This window comes from Trachemys scripta, chromosome 2 (assembly GCF_013100865.1).
Source record: "Trachemys scripta elegans isolate TJP31775 chromosome 2, CAS_Tse_1.0, whole genome shotgun sequence".
NCBI lineage: Eukaryota > Metazoa > Chordata > Testudines > Emydidae > Trachemys > Trachemys scripta.
In genome coordinates, this window is record NC_048299.1 from 265,904,523 (window position 1) to 265,928,629 (window position 24,107).

General features: G+C 46.0%; 1 protein-coding gene and 1 long non-coding RNA gene across 3 annotated transcripts in view; one reads left to right on the top strand and one right to left on the bottom strand.

Moving 5' to 3' along the window:
- Positions 1-6,517, top strand: part of LOC117873820 — a 49,886-nt gene extending 43,369 nt beyond the window's left edge. The window contains exon 3 of the long non-coding RNA XR_004644816.1: positions 6,281-6,517. This is a non-coding gene — a long non-coding RNA (uncharacterized LOC117873820). The remainder of the gene's footprint in view (positions 1-6,280) is intronic.
- The window catches only part of ADCY8 (adenylate cyclase 8), a 177,361-nt gene extending 166,970 nt beyond the window's left edge, over positions 1-10,391 (bottom strand). The window contains exon 1 of one of the 2 annotated variants that reach the window (XM_034763626.1): positions 9,498-10,391. In XM_034763626.1, the coding sequence (XP_034619517.1) occupies positions 9,498-10,391 (894 nt within the window). The remainder of the gene's footprint in view (positions 1-9,497) is intronic. The other variant, XM_034763627.1, reaches the window with a different exon arrangement.
- Positions 10,392-24,107: the final 13,716 nt, after the last annotated feature.

The following is a 24,107-nucleotide window of genomic DNA, read 5'->3' on the forward strand; positions in this document are numbered from 1 at the left end:
GCCGCCCTGCTGAAACACCCCCCGAGTGCCGCGCTGCTGAAACAACGCCCCCAAGCACCGTGCCGCCCTGCCGAAACACCCCGAGCGCTGCGCCACCCTGCCCCGCCAAAACAACCCCCCTGAGCGCTGCGCCGCCCTGCCAAAACCCCCCCCCCCCGAGCACCGCACCGCCGAAACAAAAACAAAACAAAAAAACCTCGAGCGCCGCCTGGGCGAACCAAAAAAAAAAAAATAATAATACCCCGAGCGCCGCCCCGCCGAAACAAAACAAACAAACAAACAAACAACTCCAAGCGCCCCCCCGCCACCTCAAGATTGGCCGCCCCTCACAAGGTGCCACCCCAAGCACGTGCTTGGTTGGCTGGTGCCTGGAGCTGGCCTTGCTTCAGAGCTGGGCAGCTGGAGAGTGGCAACTTTTGGCCAGGCGCCCAGCTCTGAAGGTGGCACCCAGGGGTGGCTCCAGGCACCAGCACACCAAGTGCGTGCCTGGGACGGCAAGCTGCAGGGGGTGGCCTGCCAGTCACCATGGGGGCGGCAGTCAGGCTGCCTTCAGCGGCATGCCTGCGGGAGGGCCGCCAGTCCCGCGGCTTTGGTGGCAATTCGGCGGCGGGTACGCCGAAGGCGCAGGACTGGCGGACCTCCCTCAGGCATGCCGCCGAATCCGTGTTACCAGCGGACCTCCCGCAGGCATGCCGCCGAAAGCCTCCTGACTGCCGTGCTTGGGGCGGCAAAATATATAGACCCGCCCCTGCTCTGAAGGCAGCGCAGAAGTAAAGGTGGCAATTCTTTGACTGCCCTAAAATAACCTTGCCACCCCCTGCAACTCCCTTTTGGGTCAAGACCCCCAGTTTGAGAAATGCTGGTCTCCCCCGTGAAATCTGTATAGTATAGGGTAAAAACATACAAAGGACCAGATTTCATGGGGGGAGACCAGATTTCATGGTCCGTGATGCATTTTTGATGGCCATAAATTTGGTAGGGCCCTATACATAAGACAAAGACAATCACATACGATATAGATCTTCTTCATTTGTTTGAGTAACAGAGATGGGAAAACAAATAGTTGTTTCTTTAATTAATCTCTTTGTTGCACATTTAAGGTAGACAGTATTTTATAAATAATTTTCCACGCTATGTCTCTTATTCATGGAAAGACTTACCAAATTATTATTAATTATTTGTGCGTGGTTGTGCCTCCAGGCCCCAGTCATGGATCAACACAGAACAAAGAGATAGTGCCTGCCCTGAAGAACTGACCACCTAAGTAAATCAGCAGAGATTGGAGAAAAGGAGGAATAATAATGTGTCGGTGATGCAAATCTTTTCTAACAATATGAACTAGGATATCTCTGTAAATACTCTCTAAGGTGCCACAAGGACTCCTAGTTGTTTTTGTGTAAATACTGCAGTTCTCTCTCTCTCTCTCTCTCCGCCCTTGTTTAGAAAAATCAGAAATATTCTTGGTGAAATCCTGGCCCAATTAGAGGCTCCCATTGATTTAGTAAATTGGGATTGTACCCTCTAACTCCAAGAGGACTATGCATTTAGAAACAATGTAGGGTGTCTAAGGAAAAGAACATACTTTGGCATATGAAGTTGTAAAACAATGGGAAAAAATCAGGTAAAAAATAAAAAATTGCAGTAGATACAATGATCAAATCATGAAACTCACGTTCACTTTGCATTCAGATTCATAATTCGAAACTGGTAGAAAATATTAATTAAATTAATACTAAGAGCACCAGGATGAGAAGACAAACAAATAAAGCCCCAAACCCTCTGGATTATGTGCAAGGGATGCAGTTTTTTTGCAGTAGCTGATAAAATGGCTGTTGCTGCACTTAAATGCTTCAGTGGTTTCTCAGAATGCCTCACTGCAGTAGTGGTTAATTAAACTACTCAGCAGCCCTCCTCTCAATTATTAAAAACAATCAGTCTGTAAGCACCTAGAGAATAATAGTGTTATAAGGAATAGCCAGCATAGATTTGTCAAGAACAAAAGGACTGCAGTAACTCAGACAGTGGTTATGGGCTGGGTGAATGAGGGTCTGTGGCTTGCAAAGATTATGATGGTCCTTCTGGCCTTAAAGTCTGAGTCTTTCCTGCTAGGCTAACTGTATGAAACCCTGCAGCAGGAGAAGCTGGCAAACGAAATGCCAATGAAATTCAAGGACTTCTTAAAATAGTTGCTTATAAACAAAACTTGCATGATGCAAAGTTATTGTGAAAGCGGGTGACAGTATGTTTCTGTAGTTTGCATTGTGCAACATGGTATTGGCTTCTTTGTTTGCTCTCTTGTAGTTTAGGCAGCAGCGCAGCAGCAGCATCAGATACAGATTCAGGTGTTTATAAAGATAAGATTGACATAATTTATTCCAAATGACTGAAATCAGAGCAAACCAATACATGGCAGAATGAGCAGGTTTCCAAGCATAAATCAGTGCTTTAACCTGGAATTGTACTTGTAACATTTTGTAGAAATGCTGAGTAATCGTGCTGGTTTTCCTCGGTAAAAATCAATCCTAGACTCCGATCCAAAGCTCACTGAAGTCAATGGGAGTCTTTCCATTAACCTCAATGGGCTTTAATTAGGTCCCTATGCAAACTGCTGAGTGCCTTCCATTCATTCAGCACCTAGCAAGACCCCTTTGGGCATGGCTCCAAGTTATGCTGAATGCCAGCACATCAATGGGTATTGGGAGTGTTAGCATCTCTCTGGTTCAGGTCCTACACGCCAGACTGATCACGTTTACTCCTGGCTTACAGCAGTGTAACTGAGATTGGAATCGATCTGTAAATGTTCAAGTATACATTGTACAAATAAATGATATATTTTGCATATGTGCCCCTGGCACTGGGCTAGATTGTAATATTACAGTCTGCCCTGAGTAGGTAGCTATACTGAACCAGGAGCAGACCAAATAACTCAGAGAACCATGCTCTCCTGGTCTGGAAACAAGTTACTTCACCCCATTCCATACAGCAGCTTACCCCAATGTGTGCCTTGCCAACTACTCTTGTAGCAATGGGTGAAGAGCCCAAACTCCTCCCACCCCAGGGCCTCCTCTCCTCCCACTTGCTTACAGGGGGAAGTATCAGTTGAATAGCTGCAGCTATTCCTCCTTCCAGGCCATGGCCAGATTCACAGGCTGGCAAGCAAGAATACAGGAGTGAGTATGGGGATGCTACCCTCCTTTAATCTCTTGCATATCTGAAAAAGGTTCGTGCCAACCCAATCCATTCATGATCAATAACTACCTTGGTGCACTATGCTAGCAGGCAAGTGGTTTTTGTTGGAAGTTGCTATTTTGGCCAAACCAGCACATCCCCATGTTTTGATCATGAGGAAAAAATCATCATCCGAGCGATTTTGACAATATTCTATCAAAATGATCATACTAACCTCCACTGAAGGCAAGTGCACTAGTCTGCTGTTGTCTGAAACTCAGTGATAAAACTCAGTGATAAAAACAGGCTTCATCCATGTTCCTGCTTGGATTACTCCATTTCTGATGAACTCTCAAAATGCAATTAATCATCAAATTGTAAATATGACTAATGCATTTGTCCTATGTAGCACATTATTGCAGCTGCTCCAGAGAAAAGTATATCCAGTTCTAATCTAATTATGCTTTGACCCACTGATACCCATTGGGATATAAAAAGAAACAAGTTCATAATCCAATCTAAAAAAATACAATCAGTTTATAAGTCACCCCAGGTAAAAAATGGCAGTAAAACTTGACAGTAAATTGTGCTATGAAGGAGGCTTTACGGCTAAAGAGTGAAACAGTTTAATCGTTTTTTGACGTTTCAATTGGTCTTTAAAACTATTTTAGACTAAAATATTTTAAAGGATACTGCCAAGGTATTTGGCAAAATTCCCACACTGATATCAACAATAAATTATTGGAAATAATGAAGGTAAAATGTGTTTACAAAATCTTTTAGCCCTGTTACACATGTATACTAGTTTGGTATTGTAAGGTTGCCATTTGTTATCTTTTTTTTATAACTCTGAAACATGTCTGGAAAAAAACCAACCCATATAAATCTAAAGAACTGCATAGCCTCTGCAAAGAGATTTATTAAGAGAAGGATCAAATTTCAGGTGTAACTAATCTTAGTAGTGTTCCTTAACTCTTTTTAAAAGCCCTGTTTAATGTACATAATTTAGACTTGATCCTCCAAGCCATCAGTTTGAGTAGCTATTTCTCACATGGGTAGGCTCATTGTCTTAGGTGAGCAATGGTTGCAGGTGTGGAGCATAAAATCCAGTTTATATATATGGCTTACATGATTATCTTGCAGCCTGTCAGAATTCATATCTATGGCATCATCTGCCTGTATTGTATATTAATATAAAATGCAGTGAATTGTTTATTCTCTATATTCCTGATGCAGATAATTTACTCTTTATATTTTGTAATCCAATAGAGGAAAATACAATCATAAATACAATACAAACAGACACTCTCTGGGAATTCATTTATAGGAATGTCTGCAGCAAACTTCACCGAAGCTGACCGAATAAAATAAAAAGCATATAAAAATGAGAGTTATGTTTTTAGTGAGGTAAGGACTTTAAGGCTGATCTTGCAATCCTTACTCAGGGAAAATTTGTAGGGAAGTCAACAAAAGCTTTGCCTTCACCAGGACTACGGGATCAGACCCTCTTTGTGGGCTTTCAACATTGCCTGTACAGTTCTCACCACTCCCAACTGGAAGTCAATGGAAGATGAGAATTCTCAGAATCTTCCAAGAGGTGCTGGGCATCTTGAAGAACTGGGCCTGAGTAGATCTAATTTTGTTTTCTTCATATCATTTCTCATTGCACTTCTCTCTCTTTTCCTCCCCTCCTCTCCTTTCCCCCTGGAAGTGCTATAAATAAATCATAGATTAAATAATATTTTGGAAAAGCAGTGGAGGAAAATTCACATAACCTCTTGAAAATGACTACTGGAGAAAATGGTGAACGGTGGGCAATATTTATATGCATTAAAATGTGTGCCTTCAATAACAAAAACCACAGCTACCCCAAAAGGCAAGCTCTGTGCGTCTGATGTTCAATATTACTGAAGACTTTCAGCTGCATCTGAGTATATGCTTCTCAATAACAAATTTAATTAATTAGGATAAAGAGAAAACAGGACACATGCTATTTGACTTCCCTCTTATACCACTATAACTTCATTATTTTGATGGAGTTACTCCTGATTTACACCAGTATGAGTAAGAAAAGAACAGACCCATTGTCCACATGGATACTACTGGATAAGCTAATGAACTAGCTACGCTATAGACCATGCTATTGTATTCAGTACTCTATGCAATATTTTCCCTGCATGAAATCCCCATTGAAGTCAATGGAAAAACTTCTAATTCCACAAAAACTCAGAATTTCACCTTCTGTCTTTTCCATCGTTCCTGGCATATTTTAATTCATGTAGCTGGTCTAATGTAGGTACCTACACACCTTCCTGTCTATCCAGATGGCTAAATTATTACAGCTTCCATAACATTATTAGAGAAACAACATGGGTGAGGTAATATTTTTTATTTTTATTTTATCTTTTATTGTCTCAACTGCCTTGTCTCGCTAATATCCTGGGACCAACACAGCTGCAACAACACTGCATGTAATATTATTAGATAGTCACGGGTCAGAGAATCTGATGTTTACAACCTGGGTAAAATAAACCATATGATAAAAGAGACAGTTTTATCTGGAAGATCAGGATAGCTGAATTCTCCTACAGACTTAATGTACGACCTTGGGCAAGTCATTTAAACTATCTGCACCTATCTGTAAAATAATATTGACAGTGTTATGGGGCTTAAATCATGAATAATTTTAAAATGCTTTGAAAGCCTCAGAGGGAAATGGCTATAACAGTGCAAAGCGACCCTTTGGGCTGTATCTTCCCATGTGAGTGTACAGAGCCTTGTATATTGTGGACATGATAAGAATAACAATACGAGTTATTCTAAACTACATGATAGGGCAGCCATCATATCACCACGACTTTATAATGTGCTGCCCCTATGCAATGAATATTGTTTAATGGTTTCCTGTTCCTTCACTTTACCATGCAAGAAATCAATACAGTGTACAAGGTAGATAATGTGATTTGAATTACAATTCATTGTCTTAGTGCAGTACCTGATTGCGTCTTAGTGCAGTACTAGAAAACTTATTCTAAACTATGCCTTATCATGTAGACATTAGGTCCAATTCTGTGGGGGTACTGAGCACATCCAACTCTCATTTACTTCACAGGAGCTGAGGGCGTTCAGTGCCTTGCAGGAGTTTCTAAGCACCTGGCGGGATCATGCCCACCATTTGGACTGGCAGAGTGAAAGCCTATGGAATATCAAATTAAGCTGGGAGATGAGAGAAGCTGCTATTGGAAGTAACAAGAAACCACAAGAGGGAGCCAAATGAAAATGTTCTACATCCAAAAATAAAAAGGCAAAGGATGTTCAGCACCAAAAGCCAGAGGAGAGCGCCCAGTGTCAATAGAGGTCACACGCCTGCCAGCTGCTGGCTTTACTTACTGTTCTATTCCTCCTCCAGTTGAATACAAGATCAGAAAATAAAATAGTCTGAACTATGTATTCTCTGAAACATTTTTTTTGATGGGGGGGGGAGGGAGAGCTATAATACTCGTATATATCTCTATATTCCCTTAAATCAGGAGAATGCTTAGTGGGGGGACAAAGGGGGTGGAAAGAAAAAGAGAAGAAAGAAGAAAAAAAGTGAAATGTCAAATAAATGTTAATATCCTTTCCACTGGCAGGGAGGTGGAGGATCAGGTCAAATCAAATATTCTAGTGGAGAAAAAAGTGCTGAAGCAATTTATAATTTGATAGTTTAAATAACTGGATCTGTTAAGGTGTAAAACAGCACCCACGTAAGGAATAGTGTGGAGAATATTACCCGGTTCTATATCTTTAGTTCATAAAGACAATCATATAGCAAGTAGTTTATCATTTTGCACGGTTCAATAGCATTTCATTCATATAACTGACTAGGTATTGTGCTATCAAATAGAAGGGATAATTGGTATCTCTCCCAAGTCTATGTTATGAATGTTATATTATGAAATGTCTATGTTATGAATGACTCCCCTTCCCCAAAAAAGATCAATTAGCTGCACTGAAATGCATGAAGCAGATTACACAGTATTACTCATAACAAAAAAAGATCATGGAAGTATATTTCTGTAAGTGTAACTGGATCGGGAATTTTTGAAAACGTGCCATAGACTATTATTTTGATTGTTATAAATACTCCTTTTTGTAACATATTTAATTTTATGCAGCGAAGACTTTACAGTACAGCACAACTAGTTCATATTCTAACAGCTAACACCAAGTAAGACACTCCTGTATCTAAATCATAAAGAGCCTTGACATTAACAAGCAAAGGCAGCCAATCAGACCAGCGGTTACAGTAAATGAGTGCAATCAGAAATAAAGCAAGGCTCCTAAAGGTGCACACAGTGACCATCAGGTCAAGGATAAATAAATGAAATGGAATAGCTGTAGTACTAAAGGACATAAGCAGAATCAACTGGCTGCCATGAGACCGGTTTGAGGCATCTGATTGCCAGGAGACCCATCTAGTCAAAACTCCTAGTGTAAGAACGTGCACACCTTCTACTTGCATGTCTCTTACAGTCATGTGGCAACAACAGCAGAAGACACAAATGAGGCTAGATACTTTCTCCAAATAAGAAAAATGACACTATTTTTGTGCTTTCCTCTGGCTGAAAACTCCCCCCTTGCCTCCCCTTTCCACTTTAGTCAGTCACATTTACATGATAAGCTGATCTGAAATACTGGGAGCACAGAACCATGACATTCTAGAAAGGGGAAAAGGAGCATCTAAATGACTGAGTTCTGCATTGCTGCCCAGTGAGTGGGAGAAAAAAGCTTAGCAAAATGTCAGATTTCTCAGTTTCACAGGGATGTTGCAATTTTTAGTACATTAGTGTTTGTAAAGTGATTTTGAAATTGTAGGACAAAGGGGGCTATGGGAGTGCTAAGTAATATTAGTCCTTAATTTACTCTCTCTATCCTTCCTTCCTGCCCCTACGCAGTTAACATTTTCAGAACCGAGCTCCCGTTCGTGCCCGAGCTTGTCCCACAAGGGGTCTGTCAGCCAGAAAACAGCACACACAACCTCCACCAGGCAATAAACTCCCTGTCCTAAGTGAGTCCTTCAAAGTGCCCAGTGCACTTCTGTTTGACCCAGGGAGACCCACCTCTACCAGCAAACCAATGTTGGGTGGTTTGACTGTTTGGATGGCTGCCTAAGAACTGGATCCAAAGCCCTTTGAATTCAGTGGGAGTCTTTCCATTATTTCAATGGGCTTCAGCTCTGAGCCTCAGACGTTTCACTGCACACGAGGAGAGGTTAACTTTACAGCTTGGAAAAGCAGCTGCTAAGGGGGGATATGATAGAGCTCTATAAAATCATGAATGGTGGAGAGAAAGTAAATAAGGAAGTGTTATTTACTCCTTCACATAGCACAAGAACTAGGGGTCACCCAATGAAATTAATAGGCAGCAGGTTTAAAACAAAGAAAAGGAAGTCCTTCTTCATGCAACACACAGTCAACCTGTGGAACTCATTGCCAGGGGATGTTGTGAAGGCCAAAACTATAACAGGATACAAAAAAGAATTAGATAAGTTCATGGAGGATAGGTCCATCAACGGCTGTTAGCCAAGAGTCTCTGTGCGTCTCTAGCCTCTGACTGACAAAAGCTGGGACTGTACAACATGGAATGGATCACTCAATAACGGCCCTGTTCTGTTCATTCCCTCTGAAACATCTGACCCTGACCACTGTCAGAGGACAGGATACTGGGCTAGATGGACGATTGGTCTGACCCAATATGGCCATTCTTATGTTCTTATAGAAAAGAAAGTAATTAATAACATTGCACACTTTTCTACAACACTTTCCACACCAGCATCTCAAAGTGCTCCACACACCCAACACCCCTGGGAGGTAGGGTATAATTTTGAGAGTGAGGAAACCAAAAGGCACAAACAAGTGAAGTGATTTGCTATAGATCAGAGCACAGCTGGGAAGAGGCGTAAGCATGACTGCCTCCCAGTCCCTGTGCTTTAACTACTGGCTCAGTGCTTGAACCGAGGAGGGGAGAAGTGACAGGGTGCCCCAACTCCCCCCCCCTCTCTCCCCAAAAAAGTGTTTCAAGGGGCAGCAGTGAGATATGTGGGGGGAGGGGCGGAATTCAGCAAACCCACTTCTACATCCCCCTTGCCCTAATTCAGGCGCTTAAACCAGACCATGCTCCCTCTCCTAGGGGGCTTTCCTACTTCAACCAATGTCTCTTATCTTTGTCCTTCTCCTCCCAGTGACACACATTTCAATGACTAAAGAAAGCAAGGGCTATTATACCCCCCTCCCCAGCACATCCTGGGGCAGAAGTGCAGGCTGGCTGCCACGTTATGAAGAGGGTACCTGGTTGAGGGAAATCACTGCCAGCCTAGGGATGACCAGTTGCATGACGAGCTGCAGGAGGGAGGTCACCAGCCCAGCCAGGATGGCCCAGGTGAGGGGCAGTGGAAGCATGCTGTAGGTGGCAAAGAGGGTGAAGAGCACGTAGCCGATCCCGTCGCCCAGAAGGCCACAGCCCAGGCCAGCGGCCAAGATCTGTGTGGCCATGGCCACCCAAGTCACCACCCCGCTGTACTGCAGGTAGGTGTAGGAGGTCGTGTCCTTCCTGACCACCACTAAGGCACAGATCACCACCTCGATGCCGGTGAAGAAGCCCAGCAGGATGCCCTTGATGGGGTCCATGGGGGCCGAGGCCAGGGTCAGGTGGAGCAGCAGCAAGGTCAGCTTGGTCAGCACGTCCAAGATGTTCATGACCACCTGGGACTTGCGCCGCTGGCCCAGGAAGTAGCGCTGGTAGAGGCGCTCCAGGTCCCGGGACTTGAAGGCGTTGCGCAGCGTGGGGAAGATGACCCCGCGGTAGGTGTAGCCCCAGCTGAGGAAGAAGTCGGAGTTGCTGGGGGCGCAGTCGAGGTGCAGGAAGCCCAGGTCCCCGCTGCTGCTGGTGCGCTCCGGGAAGACTTTGGTGCCCCCGTTGTTGTGGCGCTCGGACGGGCGCCGCGGGGGGTAGGGGTGGTGGTTGGGGCAGCAGGAGTCCTGCGAGCCCAGGGCTTTGCCCCCGCTGCTGCTCCCGCCGCTGCTGCTGCTCTGCTCCTGAATGAAGCGCTGCTCGGTGATGTGGCGCACCGCGGTCTGCCACAGCAGGCGCTGGGGTCTGGCGCGGCCGCCGCAGGGGGGGGTCCTGTTGATGGTGTACAGCTCCTCGCTGTCGCTCAGGCACCGCACCTCGGAGAGCTCCATGGCGGCTGGGGGGCAGAGGCGGGGGAGGAGCGGGAGGGGGTGCCGGGGTGGGCGAGTGTCACATCGAGAGGCGGGCGGTTAGCGGAGGGTGGCAGGGCCGGGTCGCCCCATGCCTGGCGCGCCGGCCGCTTCTGGCAGAGCCGGGTTGGTCCCCTGCTGCATGCCGCGAGTCCGGGCTGGTTTATTGCACAGGGCTGGGCGGGGGAGGGAAGCGGGCTGGTTGGCTCTGCCGCCGGTTGGTTTTTAGCAGGTGCAGCCACGCCGCTGTGATGTCTGGCTTGGCACCGCGCAGCGCAGGGAGGAGGAGGAGGAGAGGCCCATGGACCGGCAAAGTGCTCCCCCCCTCCCGCCCCCAGGCTCAGCGAGGCAACGTCCCAGGGACGGAGCAGCCTTGGTCCCATCCAGGGACCAGCTGCTGGGGCACGGAGCGGTGCAACATGCACCCCCAGAGTCTGCAGCCCCGGCGGTCCGACCGGGCAGCTCAGCCCCCCCGGGGGGCAGCTGTTACTCTCCCCGGGATTCGGGGCGCGGGGGACTCATTGACCCGCTGTCATCCCGAAGGCGCCGCTCCGCAGAAGCCATCCGGGCACGAGCGAGAGGAGAACCAAACAACCCAGCAAGGTCTTTGCCGAGGTCACTCGTGAAACCTAGAAGTGGGGGCCAGGCAGCCCCGGGGCACGGGACGGGCAGGGCAATGCGCGGTGCCGCATCCCTGGCTGGGCGGCAGCAGCGGCATCCTCCCGGGCGGGCTGGCAGAGAGCGGTTGCGAAAGGCAACTCCAGCCCAGCGGGACTCGGTTCTTTTTCTCCTGCGAGCGGCGACTTGCAGCAGCACATGTCCGGCTGGGGGGCCCGCTCTGGGTTACGGGGCTCCCTCCCCAGTGGAGAGACTAGGACCGGGAGCCATCGCGGGGCATTGAACAAAGCCAACCAAACTCTCAGAGCGCCGCGAGGAGCACCTCGGAGCGCGGGTTGTTTCCTCGGGACTTCCAGGCGAGCCTCCGAGCCTCCATTGGCCCCGCCACTTCCCGCGGGGCCGGGGACAGAGGCGTGACCGGGCGCCTTCAGTTCCAGCTGCCCTCAGTGGTGACTGGGGCAGCCGCGGTCCAGGTGTGGGACCCGGCCGGGAGAGAGCAGGGCGGGAGTTTTCTCGCTCTGAAAAGTGTTGGCGGCCGCGTGGACGAGGCTGAAAAACTCATGAGCTCTCGGTGCCCCTGGGCTTAATCCAGATCCCGTCCTTGCCGGCGGAGGTTAGCACGAGCCCTGCAGCGAGCGCGGCTCCCCTGGGCAGGCGGCAGGGTGAGCAGGGCGTGGAGTGATTCTCGCTGGCCGGCATTAGCAGCAGCGGCGCGGAGAGCATTAGCGCCCAGGATAGACAGGATTAGCGGAGTAAAGACCTGCTGCGGTGGCCGGGGCTGCCGCTGCTGCTCCAGCTGCTCCTGGAAGAGGCAGGCAGAGCCCTGCACGGTCAGCTGATGCCCAGTGACGTCAGGCCCTAGTCTATTGCGCTCCCCTTCTGTCCAGTGAAAGCAGAACCATCCCCAGTGCAGAGGCTGCAAGTCAGGACCTGCCCTGGATTGGCTCGGCTTGGCTCGGTTTAGAGGCGCCGTGGAAGCCAGCCACTGACTCTCTTTGGCACTGAAGGGACTGAACTGAAGTGTTAAGTGCTGACAATGGAGGGGGGGAAAAGATCAAGAGAACCAGCCCCATCCTCCCCCCAAGAACAGGCACAGAGAAATCAGCATGCACCGGGAGAGCCAGAGGTGGGTAGGACTTAGTGACTTCTGCTTCCCCTCCTCATTATTAAACTCACTTCTGGTGGACATCCTATAGAATAAATAGGTTTTAGGAAGGATGACAATGACTAGTTATTATTTGTATTACAACAGCCATCCAGAGTATCCACACACCCTGCACAGACTCAAGTTTGAGCCCAAATACCCCTTATCCTCACACACACATCTTGCTGACTCAGGTCAGCAGCCCCCTGGACCTGGGTCCTAGGATCCATCAAGGACTTGCCCTTTTGCAGGGTGGATGCAGGTCAAGCCACAAACACAAGTCAGAAGCTCTGCATAGTGCAGTATAGACATGTTAGCATGGCTGGAAGACCCAGGTCCAGCAATTGTAAACCCAGGTTAACAATGCAGTGTGGACAAGCAAACACTGAGTCCACAAGTCTGGCTCCCACAGACCTGGGTTTACAATGCAGTGTAGACATGCCCCCAACCAAGTCTGAGCCCCATTCTCCTAGGCACTATACAGACTTAGAGCAACGAAAATCCTCACAAAGAGCTTGGATGAGCGGTGGGCCTGGTGAACTGGAATGGAAAATCATTACACTCTTAGGGGGATAGGATAGGCAAATACTGATATGCTGTGGGAGTGTAACAAACGGGACATTAAGGATTAATACATAATAATAAATAATAATAGAAATAATATCTGTACTCATATTGAGCAGCACTTCACTCCAAGAATCATCCCAATAAAACCACGGAGACTCCTTGAGGATGAACTGCTATTCAATATAAGAAGCGGTATCTTAACTATGGACTCATAATTATTATGATTAATAATAACAATCCCCCAAATCATAGTAGAAAAGGGATCTCAGGTCTAGTCTACTCAACTCAGTATAAAAATCACATTTTAACAAAGGAAACAGGGACAAACATTATAATATGATTTAACCAGTCATTTTCAGTTCAAAAACTGCATAATATGAAGGTAATATAAGAAGCTGTAAATTCTCTAATGTTATTTTATTAATATATTAATTCTCTAATTGTAATCTTAATATATTATAATGTTGGTTGCATTTTGTGGGTCAGATCCTGTTGTTACTTGAGGTTTTGCTGAACCCAAAGGTCCTGGTAACTTTACTCTTTGAAAGGCAGTGGTAGGAAATAAATCAATGATGGACACGGCTGTCTCGCTGATAGGTAGTTGATGCAAACAGGCAAACAAAAGTGCTTTCACTGAAAGTTTCTACTGTATTTACTCTCCAGCATAATCTAAAAGGGAGGACACGTGACCTGCCCACGTGTGTCCTCTGCCCTGTGGCCCCCCCCCCCGCTTGCCCTGTGACCAGCCTGGGACCACTGTGCTCTCCCTGCCCCATGTTACTGCGGGGTGGGAGCTCTGTCCTTCTTTCGCTGCGCCTCCCCCTGGATGTTCAGCCACTCTCACTTGCAGCCAGGCCTGGGTGGGGAGCAGGACAGAGCCGCTTCTCATGCAGCTGAAGCTGGCCACTCTGGGTCACTGACTCTGTGCAGCGCAGCAGCTGCCTAAGAGACGCTGTCTGGGAAGGCAGCAGCAGCGGTGGACTGCCCCACACCCAGGCCTGGCTGCCAGGGACAGGGGTTGAAACGTGCTGGGGGAGAGGTGACCCACCACCACCATCCCAGCTAGGGTCTCTGTGGCAGCTGCCGCGCTGCACAGAGCAGCAACCCTGAGTAGCCAGCGTGAGAAGTGGCTGGTCCTGCCCCTTTCGCTCCCACCTGGGCCCGGCTACCAGGGACAGAGGCTGAGCAAGCCAGGGGGCAGGCGCAGCAGGAGGACCAGAGCCCCTCTCCCTTTCCCCCGGGCAGGCCAAGCAGAAATTGGGGGGGGGGAGGGGAAGGACACTTGATCCTGCATTCCCCACCATTTGTCACCTATGCTCAAGACCCTGGGTAAATATGAATCTGGTAATTTGGGGTGCTATATTACCCTGCTGCGGAGAGGCAAGAGTCATCTATGGTCTTGAGGCGGTCTCGAGCAGATGATTGTACACGTCCAGTGGCCAGCCTTCTGTCTGCAGGGGGACTTGAGAGGTGTCCAAATGTTGAAGTGTCCACCATGCTCAGATTTCTTCCTCTTTTTATATCCAATTTGTTAGTATTACAGAGCTTGTTCATAAAAATAACTGCTGAGCAGAAGCTAAGTTAAGTGTGGAGTTTTCCAGCCTGTAGTTTTCCATCAGTTAACCAGCTGTATTTCACATGGCAATAGTTAACAATTGCCAGACTTTCCATCTTGCAAAACCACAGGCTTCGGCAAAAAGCTCGAGTCTGGACGGCACAAGGTCATGTTTATTCCCCATAGTCACTTGCTTCCCCCTCCCCTCCCAGTCTGTTAGTTGTGCTAAGGCTGCTATAGAGGCCTCACATCTGTTTTCAGCAATAAGCATAACAATTGGTATTCCAGCTGCGGGCAGTGGTAAAGAGCCAACTCATGCATTAAAGTCAGCAGCATTATTTACATGAATAAGGAGGGCATATTTTAGAACAAAACCTTGATCATCCATTTGTCAGGAGTGAAACCTCTCTCATTTAGACTGTCTCAGTGTATTTTCCAATTCTAGTGGTATGAGATAGCATAGTTAATGGCATTATTAATAGCTTATTGTACCTGCAAATATTTATAGCCTTCTGCTTCACAGGTGCTGAGCACCTTCACTTTTTATTGAAGCTGATAAGAATTGCAAGCACCTCTGTGGAGCATAATTGTTCTGAGTCTGACCCAAAGCTGAATTTATTCATTGGGCGTCTTTCCATTGATTTAATTGGGTTTCGGATCGGGCCCTTGAGTAGTAACCCTGCGTTGTTTTGTTTGTTTAAAGAAAGCAATAAAACTCATACCCTTGTCAGCATTATAGATCCCATGATTTTGGTCATGGTAGAAGTTTGACCCAATGAAGTTGGCCAAACTTCCCATTCTCTGCTGTTGTGAAGCATGCTATGTTCTAAGGGGTTTCTACCGCACCCCATAAATAGCTACATTTATGCAGGGACTGACGTTACAACATTTACTCCTGCACAAAGTCTTTACTCATGTGAGTAATCTCATTGACTTCTATGGAACTGCTTATGTAAGGATTGCAGGACAAGCAACATGGTTTGTAAAAGCACTTGGGGATTTTTCAGGAAGGGTGACCTTTAGATATTGTTGAATATGTGCTGCTGTAAATTGCCTTACTTAAACCTTAATAGAGATTTGAAATAATTATTAAAAAAGAGAAAATGAATAAATAACATAAAATCCTCAGAGCAGACTTTGTGTGTCCTCATTACCCACCTTGTCAACAACACTCTTCTTTCTTTTCCTCCAATACAATAAAGGAAATAAACTGGAACTTCTGATATTGCATGATATTCCCTTATTACAATCTGTGTATCCTTTTTCTTAGTTGCATAGTGTGGTATTGTAACCCACACACCTCCTGGGGAGCGATTGGGAGGGAGAGAGAGACTTAGTTAGCAGCTAGTTGATCTTTAACCTATGCAGTAGAGGCTCACGCACTAAGCCCCTGAGGTCCCTGGTTCAATCCTGCCTGCTGATGAGCTGGGTCTGTCAGTGTTAGAGTATATTTTCTGTATGAAAACATGAGGAAATAGATTAAAAACTGTAAAGCAGTTAGTAAAAACACTAACTGATTGATGAGAACTGTGGTGAAAGAAAAGAAAGAGTGTGTGGATTGCAAGATCAGATAAAGAGAACAAGGACACATGGTTTAACAGACAATGGAAACAATTAGCATCCACTGGAGTTAACAGATTTTTCTTAGTGCAATAAAAATATCAATGGATTTTTTAAAATGTGCAAATGATAGAGCCAAATTATTGCATGCACCATGTAGACCATATGTTGGGTAAAAAATCTTTAGGGGAGAACCATCCTCTATTTTAGCTGCTTTACATAGTTTTTAAGTTTCCATTTTATTTTCTATTGTAGTTTATGTATCCAATGCAGTAGCCCTTTCCTGAATCTCTTGATGAAATTGTCTCTCTCACTCTCTCCACACACACAAACACCAAAACAAAGACTAAGGCTGGGTCTACACTACCCGCCTGAATCGGCGGGTAGAAATCGACCTCTCGGGACGGGACGCGACAATCGATCCCCGAATCGACGCTCTTACTCCACCAGCGGAGGTGGGAGTAAGCGCCGTCGACGGGAAGCCGCAGAGGTCGATTTTGCCGCTGTCCCTACAGCGGGGTAAGTCGGCTGCGATACGTCGAATTCAGCTACGCTATTCGCGTAGCTGAATTTGCTTATCTTAAATTGACACCCCCCCGCCCCCCGTAGTGTAGATGTAGCCTGAGTATATGGACTTTGGGTGGGGAATTATGAAGGGGAAATTCACCCTTTAGCCTGTGGGTGGGGCAGGGAACAGCTGCTCTGCAGCCCCTCCTTGGCTGCTGTTCCAGCTGCTGATCTGGAATAACAGCTGTGATCCTTGCACACCCTGTATTTGTGGGTTTCTGGCCCCTGAAGCTGTATAACTGTGATCCTGGTGTCCACTAGAGCTGGTTGGAAAAACTCTGATGGAACCATTTTCCATTGGGAAATGCAGTTCTGTCAGAGGCAAAACACTTCTGGAAATTATGTTGATTAATTTAAGTTTCATTTAGGAGAATCCCTCCCCACCACTCCCCAAAAAAGTTCTGACAATGCCAATGTCCTGTTTTGAACATTTGTGGAACTAAACATTTTGATTTTACATTTTAAAATGACAGTTCATGTTTTAAAATATTGTATTATTTTCTATATTATAATATACAATTTTTAAAAAGTCAAAATCAAAATGAAACTACCGTATATACTCGATCATAAGCCAGTTCGTTTATAAGTCAACCCCCCCCCCCCAAGATGGATAAGTAAAAATGGAAAATTTTTATAACTCGTTCATAAGCCGACCCTATATTTCAGGGATCAGCAAACTTTGGCTCCCGGGCCATTAGGATAAGCCGCTGGTGGGCCGAGATATTTTGTTTACCTCGCGCGTCCGCAGCACGGAGGTAAACCTAAGTAAACAAAGTGTCCCGGCGTGCCAGCTGCTTACCCTGACAGGCTGGGACAGCAACTGGTGGGGAAATTTTTTGGGGGGAGAGAAGCTGGGGGTCAGGGGAGTAACCCCTGTGACCACCCCTCACATGACTGCACCCCTAGCCCGGGACCCCCACACTCTCTCCATCCCATCCCTTCCCACCTTATCTGAGGAGGGCCAGGGGAGGATGTCTCTGGCCTGGCTGGAGCTGCTCTGGCAGGCTGGGCAGCGTGGCCACTGCCTGCTCCAGTGGGCCAGACCGGGCACATGGCCGCAGCATGTTCCAGTGGGCTGGGCCGGGCGGTGTAGCCGCAGTGTGATCCGGTGGGCAGGGCAGGGTGACCACAGCCTGCTCTGGGGGGGCGGGGCTGAGCAGCACGGAGCTGCAGCTGCTTCGGAAGCTGGGGGGAGAGCAGCGTGGCCAGAAGCGGAGAGACTCTGGCCCTGCCTCTTCCCTTCTGTCTCTGCTGGCTGTGCTGCCTCTCCTTGCTCCCTCTGTTGGGGGGAGGGGCGGTGTCCCACTTCTCTCTTTCTATCCCCGTTCATAAGCGGACCCCCTTCTCTGGTGCTTCCCTCTTTTACTAAAAAAATTCGGCGTATGAACGAGTATATACGGTAAATGATATTGTCGAAGCAAAATGTATCAACAGATCTGAAAGGATTCATTAATTTATTTAATTTTCCATAGGACAGAATTTCGAAATTTTCAGGTTTTGTTCCAATTAGGAAAAAAAAGCCAAATTTTGAAATCTCAAAATGCTTTGCAATATGGAACTTCTGCCCTCTGCACAGCTCTAGTTGCTACACCCCATCCCTGCCCCCACCCTGAGCGTAAATCCCTCTTCTAAATTGGGCTACATAGTACTGTCACACACACAGCCCTGCCATGACAGAAAGACTATGATTTCACTATGTTGATGGCCTTTTGAGGCTGTTGAACTGATGAGTGAATTTCACCCTTTGAGAACTGCTGGCCTGGACTTGATATTGCATAGAAATCCTTTGCAGAAGAAAGCTTTGTACTCAAAAGACCTCTGACTTCCAAGTTAATTGCAAATGAAGTCCAAAAAAAAAAAAGAACAAAAAAAAGATGTTAATCTTTTAACTTCATCACTCAGTGCGCCACAAATGTAACCTACAACATTAGGCAGTCAGCCTCTTCACAAGGACTGCAGTTTAAATTTGGTCTGAGATTCTGAAGGAGTGAGTGGAAGGAGTGATGCCCTGTTGGGAGAAGCTGCATTTGAAATCAATACAAGAAAAAGAGACTAAAATCTGTTAGGGGATTAAAAAGAAACTAAAAATATCTAAAGGAACACATGTGGGTTTTCTGTTCTCTTTTAGAAGGTAGTATCTTCTTTAACTGTTTCCTGTCTGATTAATAATAATAAATATCTAGCTTTTATATAGCATTTTTCATCGGTATATCTCAGAAAGGTTTTATTGTCATAGGCCTGATCTACACTGTGGGGGGCGGGGGAGATCAATCTAAGTTACGCAACTTCAGCTATGTGAATAACTGAAGTAGCTGAAGTTGATGTACTTAGATCTACTTTCTGCGGTGTCTCTCCCGTCGACTCTGCCTGCACCTCACGCCCTGGTGGAGTATCGGAGTCAACGGGAGAGCGCTCGGCAGTCAATTTATCGCGTCTAGACTAGATGCGATAAATCGACCCCTGCTGGATTGATCACTGCCCGTCGATCCAGCAGGTAATGTAGACAAGCCCATAGTATTAGAGATGTTTCCTGCTGATGTATACAATGAGTCTTACCAGAGTGCAATTAAGAACATAAGAATAGCCATATTGTTTCAAACCCAAGGTTCATTTTGTCCAGTATCCTGTCTCTGACAGTCAGTACCAGATGCTTCAGAGGGAAGCACGAGAACCTATAGTAGGTGGATATGGGACAATCTGCCCCACACAGAGGCCTCATCCTGGTCTTTAATAGTTAGAGGTTGGCTTGATCCAGGATAGTAGGTATTGCAGAAAACTATACTATCTTGCATGAGTCATGGTTTTCATACGGCATTCATGCATTTGACTGTCCTTTCATAACTGCCTGCATCACAGGTAAAAATTTCTCTCTCTCTAACACACACATATATGACAGGCTGTTTCCAAATACCCTTTGGCCTAAGAGTCATAAGACCATGGGTTCAGGGCTCACCTGTTTTAATGACTGCTGTTAATATTTCTGTGCAGTTCACTGCCTCTATTGCGGACTATGATTATTATCTATATAATAAGGTTCTAGCAAGGATTGTTACTCTGTGTGCCAGTCTGAAGACTAGAATGTCTGTTGAGTCAATGTGAACTAATGGAAACAGTTACAAGCAGGGTTGAGAGTGCTTTTTGTTCAGAGTATCACCAGGTGCAATCATCACTGGCATATGTGGTCTATTACCACCCCATTTTTAAGTTCTGAGCCATTTTGACTTTACAAATTACACCCGTGCAACAGCAAGGCATGTATCTACAGCATGCCAAGAGTCCTACACCATTGGGATATCAGATATAACAACCAATCACCACCCTTACTCTACAGCTAATGTGGATGCAACAATTTAATTGGTCCGATGAGGGAAACTGCACAGCTGATGGATTACTTGGCCCAAATGCCGCAGTTCTTCAAAACCACATACAACGATACAACCAGAGCCAGAAGACACAATAACCCCAAGCACACACAGCTCCTCACAGTAGCACATGCCCCTCATTGGCCACCTGCATGGACCAACATAAATCTTCCAGGATTGTCAGTCTGTCCATGTGTTACTCAGAAGCTTAGAATGTGTACTGAGTCCGTGTGATGTGACGGAAACAGCTGCAAGCATGGCTGGGAGTTCTTTTTGTTTAGAATATCACCAGATTCAGTCATCACTGGGATTCACAGTCTCTTGCCATCCAGTTATTAAGATACAAATTACACCTGAGTGACTGCATGGGCTTTCAGTGACTAGTAGTTTTTTAACTCATTAGCAAAATGTGTGTCATGTCACCCTGTAAGGGATGACACTCTACCCACACAGAGTAGAACAGTCTGCTTCTCCTACAAGTTACTCTCTTCACTCAAGTAGAAGAGATCTGTTCTCTGTATCTGACGGCCCTGGATTAAATCTTGCTGATAATCCATGTGAGAAAAAAATAGTATGTGAGCATACAGTTAAGGACTGTATCATGTTCCCTCTGCATAAGAGGACAGAATTGAGGCTGCACGTTAATTCAGGTGTTTTCCAACTTTCAGCTTTAACATTTTCTAACATAGCTTCTCTGTATGTAATATAAACAAACATAAGACCCCTTCTTACTTAGCACTTATTGGATAACTAGATGCCTCCGAGCATTGCTATAGTCCCTTTCTCATGTAGGTTACCACTAAAAGTCCAGTATAATTTATTAGGGATTAAATGTTGTTTCCCTCTAATGGATGATTGATGGCCCCTAACTCAGATGAGTTTGATGGGTCTCAGTTCCAGCTCCCATGTCACAAACTCACCAACTGCTTTGCACTACCTGTCACACTCAGCAAAGAGGCTAAAATTTGCGTGGTTCATGGAGATTGAGCTGCTTCTGATAACCAAAGAGGATATCCCTTCTCTTTCAGGTCAGCGGTGAGGCAGGCTGGTAGGGTGGGGAGTGTGTAGGAAGTGTGCCCTGCTGCTGCCCTATAGACCAGCAGATGACTTCTTTCACCTGGGCTGTGAAGCCAATGCCTTTCACCAGCAAGAAACCCACCCAATTTTTTTCAGCTAAAGTTCATGGTTGTATGAAAATTATCAGATATGCACATTAACCCGTTAAATGATTTTCACACAATGTCATGCAAAGTACTCTGGTGGCTGCAGTCTTAGCATTGCGAAGGTTTTATATTGCTCTATATTATAAATGACACCTGTTAATCTTCTCATCTCCAGTAAAACTGCATACATCAGATGTTGTTAGGGGATGGGTTAAACCATGTTGTGGTGGCTTAAGTGTGGCCATTGCCTGACATCCAGGATAAATGTAAAGAAGCCATTGTAATCAGGTTGCTGAAACGAGGGTGGTTGCACCCCAAAACCCATGGATACATGGAAAATCTGAGCAGAAGCTGAATCCTGTGGCTCAAAGGTTTTACAATGCAGGAACTAGGGTTTTGTTTGGTGGAGCTGTTTTGGTTGACGTGTACATCTGTGTGCGGTGTTGCTCAAAGTGATCAACTTTGGCTGGTGTTGGATTACAAATCACTTTAGTAATGACTACGGGGTAGTGAAATGTTGTTATCAATGTTGTTGTCTTTATTTCATGCATAAGGATATGGAAAAATTGGAAAGAGTCCAGTGGAGGGCAACAAAAATGATTAGGGGGCTGGAGCACATGACTTATGAGGAGCGGCTGAAGGAACTGGGATTATTTAGTCTGCAGAAGAGAAGAATGAGGAGGGATTTGATAGCTGCTTTCAAGTACCTGAAAGGGGGTTCCAAAGAGTATGGATCTAGACTGTTCTCAGTGGTAGCAGATGACAGAACAAGGAGTAATGGTCTCAAGTTGCAGTGGGGGAGGTTTAGGTTGGATATTAGGAAAAACTTTTTCATTAGGAGGGTGGTGAAACTCTGGAATGGGTTACCTACGGAGGTGGTGGAATCTCCTTCCTTAGAGGTTTTTAAGGTCAGGCTTGACAAAGCCCTGGCTGGTTGATTTAGTTGGGGATTGGTCCTGCTTTGAGCAGGGTGTTGGACTAGATGACCTCCTGAGGTCCCTTCCAACCTTGATATTATAGGATTCTATGATCTATAAAGGGAAGCAGAACTGTGCTTAACCTGTCCCAAATGAGGGGGTCACCCTCAGCTGAAAGGACTTTGTTAAGCCAGGGGCTCGAATGCCAGACCTCTGTGAAAGTAAGAGAGGTGTCCCAGCAGGAGGTGTGGATGCTCCCTAAAGGTCATCAGTCTGGTTTAACGTGTTCCTCCCCACTATTCAAAGATAGAGGTGAATAGGCTCCATTAGGAGCCTTTGTTATTTTAAGTGCTTAAATGAGAGCTGAAATCACTTGTGGTGGGACAGCATTTCTGCCCAGCCTGCTGAATGCTGAAAATCACTAAGAACTGACAATCACCAAGAGACCAACCTGCAGATATCACAGCAGAGCGGCGGTGGCATTAGAAGGTAACTGACAGTCCGCTGGCGGGAGTGACGAACAAGTGGCCGGTGGGAGCAGAATGAGCAGCTTGCGGGGTGGCCAGCCAGAGCAAGTGCTCAGATGCCAGAGCAAGCACTTCCCCGAGTGGCAGGTGAACTCACACAGATGCACCTCTGAATCCTGGGACCTCATTGACCAAGGACAACTACTGTGAATGGGGTATGGTGAGGGAGCACAGAGGAGCACAGTAAAGGAACTTTTAGTTGTGGAACTCAAGAACATGAGGCAGAAGACTCTGCCCCATGCACTTTGCGGTAGGTGTCCTGCTCACAGTTTTAGGTTTACGAAACCTGCTTGTGGCATTTTCCCTAATTAATGTCGGATGACTTCTCTCCTTTCATTAAAAGTTTCTTTTCTACCCTCAGATTCTGTGCTTGCGAGTGGGGAAGTATTGCCTCTCAGAGGCACCCAGGGGTGGTGTGTAATTTCCCCAGGTTACTGGGTGGGGGCTTGAGTCAGTGCTGTGTTGTATTATTGAAAAAACAACCCCTAGATATTGAACTTGGCCATGGTTGCTGCCGCTCCACCTGGCAGAAGAGTTACATCTACACTGCTCAAAATACGCTACTAAAATGATAACTGAATATATTATCCCGTGATTTCTTTAAGGTCTTATTATTTATGTATACCACAGTACCACTGACAGGTCTCAGATCCATTGTGCTAGGCACTGTACAAACATATAGCAAAACGATGGCACCTGCCCCAACAAGTTTATGGTCTAAGGATAAGATGAGACGAGAGAACATAAGAGCATAAGAACGGCTGTACTGGATCAGACCAAAGGTCCATCTAGCTCAGTATCCTGTCTACCGACAGTGGCCAATGCCAGGTGCCCCAGAGGGAGTGAACCTAACAGGTAATGATCAAGTGATCTCTCTCCTGCCATCCATCTCCTCCCTCTGACAAACAGAGGCTAGGGACACCATTCCTTATGCATCCTGGCTAATAGCCATTAATGGACTTAACCTTCATGGATTTATCCAGTTCTCCTTTAAAAACTATTATAGTCCTAGCCTTCACAACCTCCTCAGGCAAGGAGTTCCACAAGTTGACTGTGCACTGTGTGAAGAAGAACTTCCTTTTATTTGTTTTAAGCCTACTGCCCTAGTTCTTGTAATATGAATAAGTAAATAACTTTTCCTTATCTACTTTCTCCACATCACTCATGATTTTATATACCCCTATCATATCCCCCCTTAGTCTCCTCTATTTCAAGCTGAAAAGTCCTAGCCTCTTTAATCTCTCCTCATATGGGACCCGTTCCAAACCCCTAAACATTTTAATTGTCCTTCTCTGAACCTTTTCTAGTGCCAGTATATCTTTTTTGAGATGAGGAGACCACATCTGTATGCAGTATTCAAGATGTGGGTGTACCATCAATTTATATAAGGGCAATAATATATTCTCTGTCTTATTCTCTATCCCCTTTTTAATGATTCCTAACATCCTGTTTGCTTTTTTGACTGCCTCTGCACACTGCGTGGGCATTCAGAGAACTATCCACGATGACTCCAAGATCTTTTTCCTGGTGCGTTGTAGCTAAATTAGCCCCCATTATATTGTATGTATAGTTGGGGTTATTTTTTCCAATGTGCATTACTTTACATTTATTTTGCCATTTTGTTGCCCAATCACTTAGTTTTGTGAGATCTTTTTGAAGTTCGTCACAGTCTGCTTTGGTCTTAACTATCTTGAGCAGTTTAGTATCATCTGCAAACT